The sequence below is a fragment of the Thalassophryne amazonica genome, chromosome 15, assembly GCF_902500255.1.
Source record: "Thalassophryne amazonica chromosome 15, fThaAma1.1, whole genome shotgun sequence".
NCBI classification, from domain to species: Eukaryota; Metazoa; Chordata; class Actinopteri; order Batrachoidiformes; family Batrachoididae; genus Thalassophryne; species Thalassophryne amazonica.
This window is the reverse complement of record NC_047117.1, coordinates 27,480,043-27,498,230: the sequence shown is the minus strand read 5'-3', so window position 1 is coordinate 27,498,230 and position 18,188 is coordinate 27,480,043. Positions and strand designations below refer to the sequence as shown.

Sequence of the window (18,188 nt, the reverse complement as noted above, 5' to 3'; positions counted from 1 at the left end):
TTTCTTTCTCTCGCTCTCTCCTGCGCTTCATGATGTAGAGAAAGCATTTGGAATAATCTAAAAGGTAATTGTTTGTTATATTTATATTGTAATAGCTTGGTAAATCGGTTTGCATGTTCATTCCTTCTTATGAGAAGCTGTAAAATTATGTTTAACATCTTGTTATAATTGTTCAGATGAGCTGCGCTGTGATGTGGTGTGCTGACGCAATCACTTGCACTCTTCACGTTTTCTTTATTAGACTTCACAAGCTGCGCGTGCCATTTTACTCACCATCACGCATCAACATCCAACGTTCACAACCACTTTATGTTTGTTGCATGACTTTTATGCGAGAGAGATTTTTTGAACATTTCAAAATTCTCTTTGCACACTTGCATGCAGCGGCACACATCTCACGTACAGTCTACAATGGTTCATGTCGAGTTTACTCACTGGTACGCTACACTGCATATGGGTGCTGGAATCGAATTTGTACAAGTGTCAAGGCACCTTTACAATGCCAGCTGACTGATTTCATGTTGAACAAAGACAGGAAAACAATAATTAAGACAAGACGTTTATTAGTATTTATTATTATTATTATATGACATAAATAATGCAGTGTAATACATACATACAGTGTAATATCATTATGAAAAATAATAAAATAGGACAAAATGAATTATTATGAATCATTTTTAATATAATCAATAAAGTGATGATTTGTCTTTAAAACAATGAACCCATTTATATGTACATTAAAAACCCCATAATTGTCTGATTACTGAAGATATCTTATTATTGTAATGCTCATGTAAGCAGCAAAATGAGATAAGCTCTATCAGATAACGGCCGTTATCTGATTACGAGAAATGGGATTAACGCCCCAAGATTTCTCCCAAACAGCCCGATTTCTTCGGTATATGCGTTCCATTTATCTGATTTATTTTGTTCTTTTACATTAGTGCATGTGTAAAAGCAATTGGCACTTGTATATCCAGAGGTAGAGCAAGAGTATGTACAGGATGCACAAGGGTGCTTCAGTGTCCCTTGTGCATTGTTTCTTGGTGATCTATGCAGTTTATAGATGCATATGCTGGATTTGAGCGGAGCTGGTCTAAAAGCATGACGTCATATTTCCTCAATGTTTGCACATCAGGACATCAAACAACTCTACCACACCTCATTGCTGAGAGGGAGAGAGAGAGAGAGAGAGAGAGAGAGAGAGAGAGCACAACCTTTTTCTTCGAGACATGGAGCGGCAGAAAATGTTACTCTCTCCTTTCATCACTTCAAAAATATGACTAATGGACTTAAATCATATAAACCAGGTTTTACAATTATTGCATTATTGAAGTGCATGTAAACACGTCAGATCAGATTATGATAGATATCTGATGACTCCCAGTTATTGTTGTGTGGGCCGCCAGAAGAGGAGATACTGCTGGCCCACCACCAGAGGGCGCCCTGCCTGAAGTGCAGGCTTCAGGCACGAGAGGGCGCTGCCGCCACGGACACAGCCGGGGGTGACAGCTGTCACTCATTATCTCCTGACAGCTGTCACTCATTCATGCTTCATCATCTCACTCCATAAAACCCGGACGTCATCTCCACCTCATCGCCGAGATATCGTCAAACCGTTCAGGTAGTATTCTCAGCCTTGAAAGGGAACTGTGTATCAGTCTGAACTCTTTTTTGCAGCCGCTTTCCTGTGGTGTTCCGTGTCTGTGTGACCGGCGTTCGGTGTGTCCAGCAACGGCTCCGCTGCACACCTCTACCAGATAAGTGGGTAGACAGGAGCTGCACGAGTGTGTGTTAGAGGTGGAGGTGGCATTCCCACCGTTGTTGCTACTGGGTGTGAACACACCCATATCTTATTGTCTCTGCTCCCTGCCAGCAGTACCAGATCCGACCTTCGAAGACGGTGGCCACCTGGGGACTCGGGACTTGGTGGCTCCAATATTCTCCGGGTTCGGTGGCGGAGGAAATCGCGTGGTTCCGGTTCATCTCAGGACAGATGTCTTCTATCCTCGAGCCTGCCCACACGTCACCCTTGTGATTGACTGTCTGTTAAATTTCACATTCCTCTGTGTTGTGCTCATTCACAGCAGTAAAGTGTTCATATTTGACTCTTTCATTGTCCGTTCATTTGCACCCCCTGTTGTGGGTCCGTGTCACTACACGTTCCCCAACAGTTATCTGATTATTATGGTCATGTAAATGGGACCAATGACTGTAAATCTAATAAGGCCATCATTACTTTCCACTTTAGTATCAGCTCAAACCATATGTATCTTTTGATTATCAAATCGTCACACTATTTTCGATGTCTGCGGGATCCAAGTATGTGTATGCGACTTCCAAATTTTTATTTCTGCTTTGATTTCATCACTTAATTTTTTTAAGCTCTTCTCTGAAATTCTTTATCAGCATTTGTGGAATCTCCTCTGTAAAATGCTCTTCTGGATACTTGCCAAGAGTGACCTGAAAGGAACAATGACACAGTTTGAGAAATTAACACTTTTTTACCTGATACTTAACCCTCGTGTTGTCCTGCAGGTCAAACAGCTTAGCTGCAGAAACACCCCCTATAACACGCTTTTTCAACTTGAAATTGTATGACTTTTTGGAAAAAAGTGAAGTTCTGGTTTTGTTTACTTTTCCATATGTGCTGTACACCACTAGGATCCTAGGATTGTCTTATGAGTCATTTTTGACCTGTGTGTTATAAAAGCATTTACATGACAGAAAAAAGTTCAAAGGTAACACACACACACACACACACACAACAAAGAAACCGGATTCCTATTGATGTACGAATTGAACTTGAATTTGCACCTGCACCTGCTCCTCTGACTTGCAGCCAGTGGTGGGCACAGCTACCTAAAAAGTTAGCTTTGATAACTGAAAAGTTATCAAACTGAAAAGTTATCTCTTATAAAGTTAAATCGATAACCACCCAAATATGTATCGGAAGCTACAGCTAACTGATAACTTCCAGTATTGTCTCCGGTACACTTGCAAGCTGATTTTAAGTTTTAACACCACAATCGCTTCTGGTAGCATCAAAGGTGACCACAGACCCAAACAATGAGTCAGCACTTCTGTCTTTGAACACCCTACCCACTGCTGGAAGCTCCTGTTTACTACATAGCTTCCCACAGAGAAGCAGTTGAGACGAACAGCAAAGCTCAACTCTGTACTCAATAACAGTAAGGCAAAGGTCTTGGAAAATAAAGCAGTGCTGACTTATGGTTTTGAGTTATAAATAAAATGAATACCGATAGAATAACTCCATTAATGTCAATTCTGTCAATTGTACAAAGTTAAAATATAACACATATCTTTAATGTTAAATAATGCACTAATTCTGAAGTTTTGTAACAAACACAAACAGATGCCAAAGGGATTATGGGTAAAATGTTCCTCCGCTAACACTGATTGGTTGACTCATTACACATTAATGTGATGTGTGTGTTGGTGTTTACATATAAATGTATAAAATATGCCAGCTTTTATATGATAATAAATGTAAAAGAAAGGAATTTGTGGAAAACAAAGCCAAGTTGTAATTAGATAACTGTCTGATATAACCAGTCAAAATAAATAGAATACTGCCATCTACTGATGCCCAGACGCTCAGTACTTAGGGCGAATACTGCCATGAACACTACTGCCCAGTAGATGGCAGTAGAGACCGTGAAAACTTGCCAAAACAAAATTCCAGATAATCTGTGTCTGCTACGTTTACGATGCATGGAATTTAATAAATGCAAACTTAATTTCAGACATCTTATATATATTACTCTGGAACGAAGACGACAGACAGTGTTTGACATAAGCAAGATGTTAAAGAGCAAACAGGAATCGATTGCAATGATTCCAATTGAAAATAATGGAGAAGCAACCTGGGCTTCTTCTGGCATTTTTACAAAACAAACACAATAACAATGTCTACACACCCAGAGAATATATTCACAAGAGTTTTAGGCACAATATACAAAGAGTTTCATGCTGTTGTCCGTGTGTAGCCTCATCAGAGTGTCTCAAATGCATTTCTTCTGTCATGAATGTACTGAGGTTACCCATAAGCATAAGCACAGCATGTCCACACTAAAACCTTCAAAATTAGTGCATTACTTTAAAACTAAAACATATGTCTGATATTAAAACTTCATAAAACTTCAGACGTGACGTTAATTTAAATAACTTGTCCGAAATTAGTTTGGTTAAAATTTGAACCACAAATTAAAACAGTATGCCTCTTGATGACTTGGGTGATATTGCCAGCGTATCAGTATGGGGTCAAAAGAAATGAGTTTTTTCCTTTTTTGTGACCAGCTCTCCTTTGCCTGCAGAGGATAGAGTGGCATTTTCTAGAACCAGCTCTCCTCTGTTTGTAGAGGATAGAACTGCGTATCTACTACAAAACATTTAACAGGTAGGTATTCAACTGATTTTAGACTTCATAAATGTTTGTAACTGTTAAGCTTTGTTTACTACGTCCGCAAAAATGTTATTAGCGGTCTAAGAATTATCGGGTAAAACTTATCGGAAGATAATTGGTCCGATGATGGTTTTCAAAGTTATCTGAAAAGCTAATCCGATAATGAAAACATTATCTTTGATAATTAGCGGATTAGCGGAACTGTGCCCACCACTGCTTGCAGCTAACCCCTCACATCATACAAGATCCCAGACAAAACAAAAAACATAATGTAAAACAAATTCAGTGGAGAGGATCTTAAGATACCCCAGTGTCGCAAATCGAACAGTCCACCCTTAAAAATCGGTCTGCCTTTTGTATCTGCGCATGTGTCATTTCAGACCACAGCAGCACATCTGAGACATCTGAGACCCAAAGCAATCAAATGGATTAATGGGACCATCAGATGATAAATGTAAAACCTCTTAAATCATTCTAAAGTCAGTTTTAAGCAGAAACGAGGCCGTTTTAAGCAGATACTCAGCGAAATTGCGTGATGCTTTGAAATGACCGCCGCGCAGTGAACACCTCATCTCCTATGGACAGCTCGTTTAGCTGTGGCGCTCTGATCGCTTCCACCACCTTTTATGATGAAATAATGCTGAATTTATGTGGAAATGATTGTTGTACAAAAGCTTCAGATATCTGTCATTGAGATAGCTGATGACTGGAATGCAATTTGAAGCAGCAACAAGGTGTTAATCCGTGACCCTCATCATCACCGTGTCATCAGGGGGCACCGATTTTTAGGGGGACCATTCGGTTGGCGACACCGGATCAAAGAACCCCCAGTTGGTTCCTTGCTGAAGCCATGAGTGGACATTTCACTGTCCAGCAGATCCTGGACCAGATTTTTTCAGAGGTTCAGGATGAGCAAGAACACTATGATGTGGAAGAAGATGTATCTGAAGAAGAAGATGAGCAGGACTACAACACAGAGCATGAAGCCTCTTCAGATGAAGAAGAAATGACCCAAGCTGACAGAGAGACATTTTTATCCAAGAACAATAAAATAGCATGGTCCTTTTCAAACATGGACGGCACCCTGGGAAGAGCTGCAGCACGTCATTAGGATAACCCCAGGGCCAACAAGATATTCAGCTGCCCATGCCTCCTGTTCATCACACCAGCCATTGAAAAGATCACACTGGAAATGACAAATTTGGAGGGTTCCCATAAATATGGAGACAACTGGAAAAATATGGATCAGACTGACCTGCATGGCTACATAGGGCTTTTGATCTTAGCAGGTGTCTATAGGTCACGTGGCGAGGTTACATCTAGTCTCTGGGATGCAGAGAATGGAAGGGCAATTTTTTGTGCCACAATGCTGCTGAAAGTCTTCCACACTTTTTCAAGAATGCTAAGATTTGACAACCGTGAGTCAAGACGAGCAAGGTGTGTGACGGACAAACTGGCCGCCATCAGAGAGGTCTGGGACAAGTGGGCTGAGCGTCTGCTATACCTTTACAACCCTGGACCTGAAGTCACAGTAGATGAGCTTTTGGTTCCATTCAAAGGTAAATTTTTATTTCATATATGCAATGTTACTTACCTGAAATTTATATTTTTACTTTGTTGATTCATGTGATTTTTTTTTTCTGTGACACTCACACTCATTACTGATTGTAATTTTTGTCTTTTTTTTAATCAGGTTGCTGTACTTTCTAGCAGTATATGCCAAGGAAGACAGCAAAATATGGCATCAAAATATGGGTGGCCTGTGATGCAAAATCCAGCTATACATGGAATATGGAAATCTACACTGGGAAACTGCCCAGTGGAACACCAGAGAACAACCAGGGGATGTGTGTTGTACTTGATTTGACGGTTGGACTGAGGGAGCACAACGTCACATGTGACAACTTTTTCACCTTCTATGAACTCGGCCAGCAGCTCCTGAAAAGGAAAATGACCATGGTTGGCACTGTTTGGAAAAAAACAACAACCCTGAACTCCCCTTGCACTCCTCGCAGCAAGAGGGAGAGAGGTCTTCTCGACAAAGTTTGCTTTTACCCCCACCACTACTCTTGTTTCTTACCTCCCAAAAAAGAACAAGAACGTGGTCCTGCTGAGTACACTGAACAAAGCAACTGAAATCACTGATCGTGAAGACAGGAAGCCAGCCATCATCCTGGACTATAACCGCACTAAAGGGGCTGTGGACAACCTTGACAAAGTTATTGGAATGTACAGCTGCAGAAGGATGACTGCATGCTGGCCCCTGGTCATCTTACACAACATCCTTGATGTCTCATCATGCGATGCCTTTGTGATATGGCAGATGATACACCCAACCTGGATGGCTGAGAGAAGGAACAAGAGGAGGATTTTCCCGGAGCAGTTGGGAAAGGCTCTTGTCACCCCATGCATCGAAAGAAGGGAGTGCCAACCTCACACAGAAGCCTCTGCAGCACTTGTGAGCGCTGCTCAGGGAGCTGAATCTTGTCCTGAGCCACCTGAGGCTGCAGCTAGGTCAGGCAAGAGAAGAAGATGCAATATCTGCCCCTGGAAGAAGCACTGCAAGACGAAAGTTGTGTGCTGCATGTGTAAGAAATACATCTGCAAAGCCCATGCTCACATTTACATATACTGTCCCACATGTGCTAAGTAGAGTTGATGTAGTGGATTGTTCAATGTCAAGCAACATTTTGCTGTTTTGTTATTAGACAAGAGAAGAGAAGAGATGTATTTGATAATTCACTTCCTAAAGAATATTAACAAAGAATAAACTGTTGGAAAAGTTCCAGATTGTTGACTGTTATTTTTCCTTTCAATAAAATTAATTCAATAGTAATTTCTTCACATTGATATAATAGTAATAATAAAGCTTTACTGTATAAAAGAAAACTGTTATGACACTTGGGTTGTAAAATTTTAAAAAAGAAAGAAAAATAATAATAATCATGTTCTCTGGTGAATCTGTTTCACTGTTAGAAAGAAATATATATTAAAATTGAATAAAACTGAGTTGATTTGATAAATAACAGGATGTTTCTTCATGCAAAATAGATACTGGATTTAAAATTCAGTTAAGCTGCTTTATTTTAGGGCTTTGGTGAAGGTAGGTCATTTTTGACCCATAGGACAAGGGGAGTATACAGAATGTTAAGGCCACACAAGTTCACCTTTTTTACAACCCCAACAGTACTAACATTGCTACCAAATGACAGTGACCAGCAGTCACAGATGTGTTGTATCAATCAATCAATCAATCAATTTTTTATATAGCGCCAAATCACAACAAACAGTTGCCCCAAGGCGCTTTATATTGTAAGGCAAAGCCATACAATAATTATGTAAAACCCCAACGGTCAAAACGACCCCCCTGTGAGCAAGCACTTGGCTACAGTGGGAAGGAAAAACTCCCTTTTAACAGGAAGAAACCTCCAGCAGAACCAGGCTCAGGGAGGGGCAGTCTTCTGCTGGGACTGGTTGGGGCTGAGGGAGAGAACCAGGAAAAAGACATGCTGTGGAGGGGAGCAGAGATCGATCACTAATGATTAAATGCAGAGTGGTGCATACAGAGCAAACAGAGAAAGAAACAGTGCATCATGGGAACCCCCCAGCAGTCTACGTCTATAGCAGCATAACTAAGGGATGGTTCAGGGTCACCTGATCCAGCCCTAACTATAAGCTTTAGCAAAAAGGAAAGTTTTAAGCCTAATCTTAAAAGTAGAGAGGGTGTCTGTCTCCCTGATCTGAATTGGGAGCTGGTTCCACAGGAGAGGAGCCTGAAAGCTGAAGGCTCTGCCTCCCATTCTACTCTTACAAACCCTAGGAACTACAAGTAAGCCTGCAGTCTGAGAGTGAAGCGCTGTATTGGGGTGATATGGTACTACGAGGTCCCTAAGATAAAATGGGACCTGATTACTCAAAACCTTATAAGTAAGAAGAAGAATTTTAAATTCTATTCTAGAATTAACAGGAAGCCAATGAAGAGAGGCCAATATGGGTGAGATATGCTCTCTCCTTCTAGTCCCCGTTAGTACTCTAGCTGCAGCATTTTGAATTAACTGAAAGCTTTTTAGGGAACTTTTAGGACAACCTGATAATAATGAATTACAATAGTCCAGCCTAGAGGAAATAAATGCATGAATTAGTTTTTCAGCATCACTCTGAGACAAGACCTTTCTGATTTTAGAGATATTGCGTAAATGCAAAAAAGCAGTCCTACATATTTGTTTAATATGTGCTTTGAATCACATATCCTGATCAAAAATGATCAGGATATGTATACTCAACAAAAATATAAACGCAACACTTTTGGTTTTGCTCCCATTTTGTATGAGATGAACTCAAAGATCTAAAACTTTTTCCACATACACAATATCACCATTTCCCTCAAATATTGTTCACAAACCAGTCTAAATCTGTGATAGTGAGCACTTCTCCTTTGCTGAGATAATCCATCCCACCTCACAGGTGTGCCATACCAAGATGCTGATTAGACACCATGATTAGTGCACAGGTGTGCCTTAGACTGTCCACAATAAAAGGCCACTCTGAAAGGTGCAGTTTTATCACACAGCACAATGCCACAGATGTCGCAAGATTTGAGGGAGCGTGCAATTGGCATGCTGACAGCAGGAATGTCAACCAGAGCTGTTGCTCGTGTATTGAATGTTCATTTCTCTACCATAAGCCATCTCCAAAGGCGTTTCAGAGAATTTGGCAGTACATCCAACCAGCCTCACAACTGCAGACCACGTGTAACCACACCAGCCCAGGACCTCCACATCCAGCATGTTCACCTCCAAGATCGTCTGAGACCAGCTGAAACAATCGGTTTGCATAACCAAAGAATTTCTGCACAAACTGTCAGAAACCATCTCAGGGAAGCTCATCTGCATGCTCGTCGTCCTCATCGGGGTCTCGACCTGACTCCAGTTCATCGTCGTAACCGCTGGTGTTTGGCACGTTGGAGAGGTGTTCTCTTCACGGATGAATCCCAGTTCACACTGTTCAGGGCAGATGGCAGACAGCGTGTGTGGCATCGTGTGGGTGAACGGTTTTCTGATGTCAATGTTGTGGATCGAGTGGCCCATGGTGGCGGTGGGGTTCTGGTATGGGCAGGCGTCTGTTATGGACGAAGAACACAGGTGCATTTTATTGATGGCATTTTGAATGCACAGAGATACCGTGAGGAGATCCTGAGGCCCATTGTTGTGCCATACATCCAAGAACATCACCTCATGTTGCAGCAGGATAATGCACGGCCCCATGTTGCAAGGATCTGTACACAATTCTTGGAAGCTGAAAATGTCCCAGTTCTTGCATGGCCGGCATACTCACCGGACATGGCACCCATTGAGCATGTTTGGGATGCTCTGGACTGGCGTATATGACAGCATGTACCAGTTCCTGCCAATATCCAGCAACTTCGCACAGCCATTGAAGAGGAGTGGACCAACATTCCACAGGCCACAATTGACAACCTGATCAACTCTATGCGAAGGAGATGTGTTGCACTGCATGAGGCAAATGGTGGTCACACCAGATACTGACTGGTATCCCTGTTGTGTGGGCCGCTGAAGAGGAGGTACTGCTGGCCCACCACCACAAGATGGCGCCCTGCTTGAAGTGCGGGCTTCAAGCACGAGAGGGCGTCGGAGCGACCAGGAGTGACAGCTGTCACTCATCATCCGTACCAGCTGTCACTCATCCACTACTCATCACCACCACCATAAAGGCCGGACTGCAACTCCACCTCCCTGCTGAGAAATCAGCTACCATTCAGGTAACCTTCTCTGCTGTAATTATTGTTGTCCAAAACATTGTTCTGTGTGCAGCCGTGTTCCTGCGGGCTCTGTCGGAGGCTGGATTGGCGGACAGTGAGAGGATGACGTTCTTCGCCTCTCAGTCCATCCAGGAAAGAGACCAACAGGAGCTGCACGGGTGAAATTGTTGCTGGAGGTGGAGGTTCTCCCTCCGAATTGTGTACAGACTGTGGGATTACTGAGTGTGCGAACTCACACTCATCAGGACTGTCTCTGTTCTCTGCCAGCAGTACCGGGTCTGACTGCTGAAGACAGCGGCCACCTGGGGCGCAGGGCTTGGTGGCTCCGGTGTTCTTCAGCTCCGTTGGTGGTGGAAGCTGTGTGGGATCCGGCTCTTCTCTCGCCAAGCGTCTTCTATCGTCGAGCCTGCCCACACGTCACCTGGTGTATGATTGACAGTCACCATATTGTTATTGTCTGTACGTCGTTGTGCGATTCACAACATTAAATTGTTACTTTTGGCTTATCCATTGTCCGTTCATTAACGCCCCCTGTTGTGGGTCCGTGTCACGACACTTTCACAACAATCCCCCCCCCAATAAAACAAAACTGCACCTTTCAGAGTGGCCTTTTATTGTGGACAGTCTAAGGCACACCTGTGCACTAATCATGGTGTCTAATCAGCATCTTGATATGGCACACCTGTAAGGTGGGATGGATTATCTCAGCAAAGGAGAAGTGCTCACTATCACAGATTTAGACTGGTTTGTGAACAATATCTGAGGGAAATGGTGATATTGTGTATGTGGAAAAAGTTTTAGATCTTTGAGTTCATCTCATACAAAATGGGAGCAAAACCAAAAGTGTTGCGTTTATATTTTTGTTGAGTGTATAAACTGAGTGATTAAGGGAGAAGGACCTTTGTCAGGGAGTTGACCAAGAACCCAATGGTCACTCTGTCAGAACACCAGCATTCCTTTGTGGAGAGAGGACAACCATCTCTTTACTAATCCACCAATCAGGCCTGTATGGTAACCAGACAAAATTCACTCCTTAGTAAAAGTCACATGGCAGCCTGCCTGGAGTTTGCCAAAAAGGCACCTGAAGGACTCTCAGGCCATGAGAAATGTAATTCTGTGGTCTGATGAAACAAAGAATGAACACGTTGGTGTGAATGGCAGGTGTCATGTCTGGAAGAAACCATGCACCATCCCTCCAGTGAAGCATGGTGATGGCAGGATCATGCTGTGGGGAAGTTTTTCAATGGTAGGAACCAGTCTAGTCAACTAGGATTGAGGGAAAGATGAATGTAACAATGGACAGAGACATCCTGGATGAAAACCAGCTCCAGAGCACTCTTGACCTCAGACTGGACAAGGGTTTCATCTTTCAGCAGGATAATTACCCTAAGCTCACAGCCAAGATATCAAAGGCATGCCTTCAGGACAACTCTGTGAATGTCCTTGAGTGGCCCAGCCAGAGCCCAGACCTGAATCCAATTGAACATCTCTGGAGAGATTTGAAAATGTCTGCGCACCAACGCTTCCCATCCAACCTGATGAGAGGTGCTGCAAAGAGGAATGGGGAAAACAGCCCAAATATAGGTGGGCCAAGCTTGTGCCATTATATTCAAGAAGACTTGAGACTGTAAATGCTGACAAAGTTGCATCAACAAAGTACTTGTCATGCCCCGCCCAGTTCCAGGCTTCAGCCCTTATTTTTCCTCTTTATTTAGTTCTGTTCCTTTTGCCCCAGCCTTGTTTTATTAATTGCCTTCTTCATCATGTGTTTTTTCTATGTTCTATTTTTGCTTTGGCACATTCTTCTGTTACTTTTATACTTCAGCCATGTTCCAGTTCCGTTCTAGTTTTGTTCTATCAGTCTGTGTTTTCATGGTTTATCATTTGGTTGTTGTTTGCCTATTGTTTTTGCTGTTCTCATTTCTATTACGTAGTACTGTTATGCCAGGTTTTGTTATCACTTAGTTTCTGTTTTTCTTATAGTTTTGTCTGTCTGTTCCACTTGGTTTTGTCACAATGTGTTATTTCCCATGATTCTGTTTATCATGTTCTGGTATGCTTTTCAGTCCTGATCAAGTTTAGATTTGTGCTCATGTTTTCTTTGTATGATCTTTAGTTGTCATGTCCAGTTTCATTGTTATCACAGTCTCTTCTCTTCACCGCTCACTTGCACCTGCCTGTTATTCTCTCTTTGTCTGCACTCCTCTCAGGTCTCTAAGTTGTCATGTCCAGTTTCATTGTTATCACAGTCTCTTTCTGATCACTCATGTCCCACACCTGCACTTTGTCATCACTGTTGGCCACGCCCCATTCATCTGTCATTTACTTGCCCATTTGTCACCGCCTTTCTGCATCTCTTTTAACTCTTAGTTGTCACCTGACCACGCCCCCTTCCAGGCCCTTCCTCCTCCACGTGCACCTCATTATCTTAATAACACCTGTTCTTATTTAAACTGCTTCAGTTCACTTCCTCTCTGCTCCTTTGTTGATTCATTCACTCACCAGCACTTTGTTTCAGTCCTGTTTTGCCAAGCTGTGTTTTTTTGACTCTGCTCTGTGTACCGGATCCTGCCTTTTGCCTCAGCCCTGACAACTCTGTTTGCTCGTGTACTGACCCTGCTTGTTTTTGACCACGTCTTCTGTCTTGTCCCTGCCCGTACTTTTGCTCCGCGACTGCCTTCCTGTTACTGAACCCAGGTCTGAATTAAACCATCCTTTACGCATACGTCCTGTGGTGAGCCTGCATTTGTGTCCAGCCTCTGTCTTTGTCTCGCCTCCGCTCAGTCCTGTCAGTACTGAACAAAGAGTATATGTGATTTCTTAGTTTTGTTGTTGTTTTTTTAATAAATGTGTAAAAAAAAAAAAACTTTTTTCATGTTGTAATTATGTGGTGTTGTGAGTAGAATTTTGAAGAAAAAAAAAATCTGTTGTAGGCTGTAGCATAACAAAATGTGGAAAGAGTGAAGTGCTGTGAATATTTCCAGATCCATTTTACATTGAGCACTCAGGTATGAATGTTCATAATATACTTTTTTGGGACACTTACAAAGTCACTGGACGGCTGGTTGAGCAGCCACAGGATGGCCATGGCGTGAGCTGTTGTGTTGACATCAGGTAAAGTCTTCAACAATGTGGTCTCACTCGTTGTCCCCTTTTTCTTTGGTGGAGGACTTTGCAACGAAGATGGATTGTTGGGCATCCAGCCTCCGTAATCAAACTGTAATAAATGAATTTACTTGTTAATGCTGATTATTTTAAGCACAGCAATATTATAATGTTGCAGACCAGGTAGATTAGTGAGATAAGGATTTGGGCTTCTAATATGTAGACCTGAGTTCAACTGGTGGCCACACTAGCTGTCGGTGTACGAGGTCTGTTAGAAAAGTATTGGACCTTTTTATTTTTTGCAATAACCTTATGGATTTGAATCACATGTGATTGCATCAGCCAAGCTTGAACCTTCGTGCGCATGCGTGAGTTTTTTCACGCCTTTCGGTTGTGTCATTCGCCTGTGAGCACTCTTTGTGGGAGGAGTTGTCCAGCCCCCTCGGTGGATTTTCATTGTCAGGAAAATGGTCGAGCAATTGCCGCTTTGCTGCATCAAAATTTTTTCAGAAACTGTGACAGACAGCCAGGTGGAAACCATTCGGACACTTCAGATGGCTTTCGGTGAAGATCTTATGGGCATCACACAGATTAAGGAGCATTACAACTGGATTAAAGACGGCCCACAGCGGCTGAGGGCATGCTGCGCTTCGAGCGGCCATTGACAGGCTGAAACAACCAGATAATTTCCAAAGTGAAGGCTGTGTTGATCCGGGACGTCGTCTAACTACCAGAGAAATGGCAAGAGAGGTGGACATAGCACTTTTTCGGCACATTACACTGTTACAGGAGATTTTGTAATGAAAGACGTGCGGAGGAATTCGTGTGTCAGGATGGAGCTGCTAATGGCACAGAACAAACAGCACCTCAGTGTTGGAAGTCTCACGGGACATGCCCATCTCTTCCACCATTCGGAAGATTCAGACGGCTTTGGGTGGCTTTTCAGTCGAGTGAGTATCCGAGAAATTGTCAAAGAGCTGAGCATGTCACAACATGTCCTGTGAGACCAACACGGAGGTGCTTTCGTTCCGCAGCATTAGCGGCTCCGTGGTGAATTCCTCTGCTCCTGTTTTCATGACAAAATCTCCATTAACAGTGGAATGTGTCGGGAAAGTGCTATGTCCACCTTTTCTGCCATTTCTCTGGTAGTCAGACGACGTCCCGGATCAACACAGCATTCAGTTTGGAAATGATCTGGTCGTTTCAGCCTGTCGATCACCGCTCGGAGCGCGGTACACCCTCTGCCATTGTGCGCCATCTTTAAACCGGCTGTACCACTCCTTAATCTGTGTGATGCCCATAAAATTGTCCCTGAAAGCCATCTGAATTTTCCGAATGGTGTCCACCTGGCTGTCTCTCACAGTTTCTGGAAAAATTTGATGCAGCGCTGCTCCAGCCGTTCAGACATTTTCCTCACAATGAAAATCCGATGAGGGGGGTGGACCAGTGCTCACTCAAAGCGTACTCACAGGCGAATGACGCAACCGACAGGCGTGAAAAAACAAACGCATGCGCACGAAGGTTCAAGCTTGGCTGATGCAATCACACGTGATTCAAATCCATAAGGTTATTGCAAAAAATAAAAAGGCCTGATACTTTTCTAACAGACCTCGTATTTGAACAAGACACTTGATCTGCAGTGGATCAAACAAACCAGCCGTGAATGGATATCAACTTTGACTGGGCCTGGCATCCCATCCAGAATATTAAAAACATGGATGGGACACATAACAGAGTCTGAGGATAAGTACCGACCCCAAAGGGCTTCTGGGACTAAATAGGACTTACACAGTTACAGTGCCTATAAAAAGTATCCACCCCATTGGGCTTTTACACATTTTAATTTCTGTATGCAATTTTGCAGAAAATTAAAATTTCTAAAGTTATCATCTTTAAACTCATGCTGAAAACAAATCTCCAAAACTAGATGTATCTCACTCACTCATCTTCAACTGCTTATCCGGGATCAGGTTGCGGGTGTAACAGCTCCAGCAGGGGACCCGACTTCCCTTTCCCAGGCCACACTGACCACCTCCAACTGGGGGATCCAGAGGCATTCCCAGGCCAGTGTGGAGATATAATCTCTCCACCTACTCCTGGGTCTTCCCCAGGGTCTCCTCCCAGATGGATCTGGCTGGAACACCTCCCTAGGGAGGCACGCAGGAGGCATCCTTACCAGATGCCCAAACCACCTCAGCTGGCTCTTTTCAACATGAAGGAGCAGTGGCTCTACTCTGAGCTCCCCACAGATGACGGAGCTTCTCACCGTATCTCTAAGAGAGACACCAGCCACCCTCCTAAGGAAGCCCATTACGACCGCTTGCACTCACAATCTAGTTCTTTCGGTCATAACCCAACCCTCATGACCATAGCTGAGAGTAGGAACAAAGACTGATCAGTAGATCAAGAGCTTCGCCTTTTGGCTCATTACAACAGTACAGCAGAGTGAATGCAATACCGCCCCTGCTGCACTGATTCGCTGGCCAATCTCATGCTCCATTGTCCCCTCACTTGTGAACAAGTGGGTCTTGCCCCAAGTGAAGGAGTTCAAGTATCCCAAGGTACTTGAACTCCTTCACTTGGGGCAAGACCTCATTCCCTAGCTGAAGTAGGCAATCAATGGTTTCCTTCTGAGAACGATGGCCTCAGATTTAGAGGTGCTGATCCCCATCCCAGCCAGTTCACACTCGGCTGCAAACCGATCCAGTGAGTTTTGGAGATCACAGGCCGATGAAGCACAACAGGACCACATCATCTGCAAAAAGCAGTGTTGAAACCCTGAGCCCACCAAACTGGAAACCCTCCTCCCCCCGACTGCACCTCAATATCCTGTCCATGAATATCACAAACAGGATTGGTGACAAGGTGCAGCCCTGGCGGAGGCCAACCCCCACCGGAAACAAGTCCGACTTACTGCTGAGCACCCAAACACAGCTCTCACTTTGTTATTACAGAGATTTTGGATTGCCCTGAGAAGGAACCGCCTTACTCCTTACTCCTACAGCACCTCCCACAGGATCTCCTGGGGTACCTGATCATACCACCTTTTCCAAATCCACAAAACACAAATAGACTGGATGGGCATACTCCCAGGCCCCCTCCAGGATCCTTGTGAGAGTGAACAGCTGGTCGGTTGTTCCACCACCAGGATGGAACCTGCATTTTTCTTCTTCGATCAGAGGGTCGACTAGATGTAAAATTAAATAAAAATATCAAAGCCAAAATAATGAATTTAAGTAATTTAATTTAATTTGTTTTCATTTATATAGTGGAAAATCACAACAAAGTTACCTCAAGACGCTTCACACAAGTAAGGTCTAACCTTACCAACCCCCAGAACAAGCACACAGATGACAGTGGTAAGGAAAAACTCCCTCTGATGGTTTGAGGAAGAAACCTCAAGCAGACCAGACTCAAAGGAGTGACCCTCTGCTTGAGCCATGCTACCAACACAATTTACAAAACAATTCACAATAACGAATATACAGGAAATGTTGCCAGTGCACAGGATGGGAGGGTTACAGAAACAGACACCAGACCCATCTCTGGATGGAGCTGCACCTCAAACAGAGAGCGGGAAAAAAAAAAAACAGAACTAGGCCTTTGAAAGACAACAAATACAGTATAATTTGTCAGCATTAAGCGACAAGAAAACAGAAGAAATACTAAGGTGATCCCCGGCCACTAGCACTAAGCTTTACTAAAAGATGCAGAATTTAGATAAAGTTGAGGCCGTGGCCCACTCCGTTTCCTAATAAAATAAATTTAAAAAAGGGTAGGAAGCATAGTACCGTACTATGCCTGTATGCTGGTCATACAAAAGGGAAAATAAGTGCATCTTAAGTCGAGACTTGAAAGTCTCTTCAGAATCTGAGTGTATTATTGGCGCAGGGAGATCATTCCACAGAACAGGAACACAATAAGAGAAGCTCTGTGACCTGCAGACTTTTTATTCACCCTAGGGACACAAAGTAGTCCTGCACCCTGAGAACGCAAAGTAAGCAATGGTACCTTTTAGTATAGTAAAAGTAAATCATCACTTTTACAACCTGTTTCCTTTAGACAAGTCACAGGATGGACACATGAGCATTTACAAGACACTGTATCTGTCTGACTTCATTCACATCAATCATTTGGAAATCCAACAGTATGGCACTCTGTGGTAACTCTGTCATTAGTAAGCAGTTCTGACAAACTGGGTGAACGTGCAAGAAGGAGTCTCGTGAGGGATTTCTTTTCTTGGGCCCCAAGAAAAGTGATGTGATGATTTACTTGTGCTATACTAAAGGGTGCCATTACTTATGCAGCCCATCATTTTGGCTTTGATATTTTTATTTAATGTATGTCAAGTTATAAAGATTAGTTTTCAGACTGGATTTAAAAAGGCCTCTTTTAGAAATTTTAATGTAGAGCAGCCTGAATTAATTTTCCCTTGAAATGGCCCAAAGCCCAAGTGTGTGAATACTTTTTATATGCACAGTAATATTATAAAGTTGACAGATTTCTGATACCTGTCCTGAGTTTACTGCAGAATGCTGGGCTGAGGATGTAAAAATCACCATGGTGACAAACTTTACTAGTTCAGCCACAGTGGTCAAGGTCTTTGGAATTCCTGAAAAATGAAAGACAATTATTGCACAGGATGAGTCCATATTTTAAAGTTTTCATTTTAAGCCTGTTATGTTATGGTGTGGATGGAGTTTCATCAGTTGACTTCCTGTTCCGGAGCACAGCGGTGTTCTGCTGTATCTGTTAGCTGTTTGAACTGAGCTGTTTGAGTTCTTTGAATTAACAGTCTTTTTCAAGACTTTTACTTACTTTTTTACTTTTTTTTACTTTTTCACCGTGCTCCAACGCCTAAGGAAGACCTCTAAC

General features: G+C 43.1%; 1 protein-coding gene across 1 annotated transcript in view; it reads right to left on the bottom strand.

Moving 5' to 3' along the window:
* Positions 1–2,183: 2,183 nt before the first annotated feature.
* The window catches only part of LOC117526568 (hydroperoxide isomerase ALOXE3-like), a 36,476-nt gene continuing 20,471 nt past the window's right edge, over positions 2,184–18,188 (bottom strand). The window contains 4 exon segments of the mRNA XM_034188631.1: positions 2,184–2,466; positions 13,255–13,425; positions 17,825–17,925; positions 17,989–18,026. Of these exon segments, the coding sequence (XP_034044522.1) occupies positions 2,287–2,466; positions 13,255–13,425; positions 17,825–17,925; positions 17,989–18,026 (490 nt within the window). The 3' untranslated portion in view covers positions 2,184–2,286.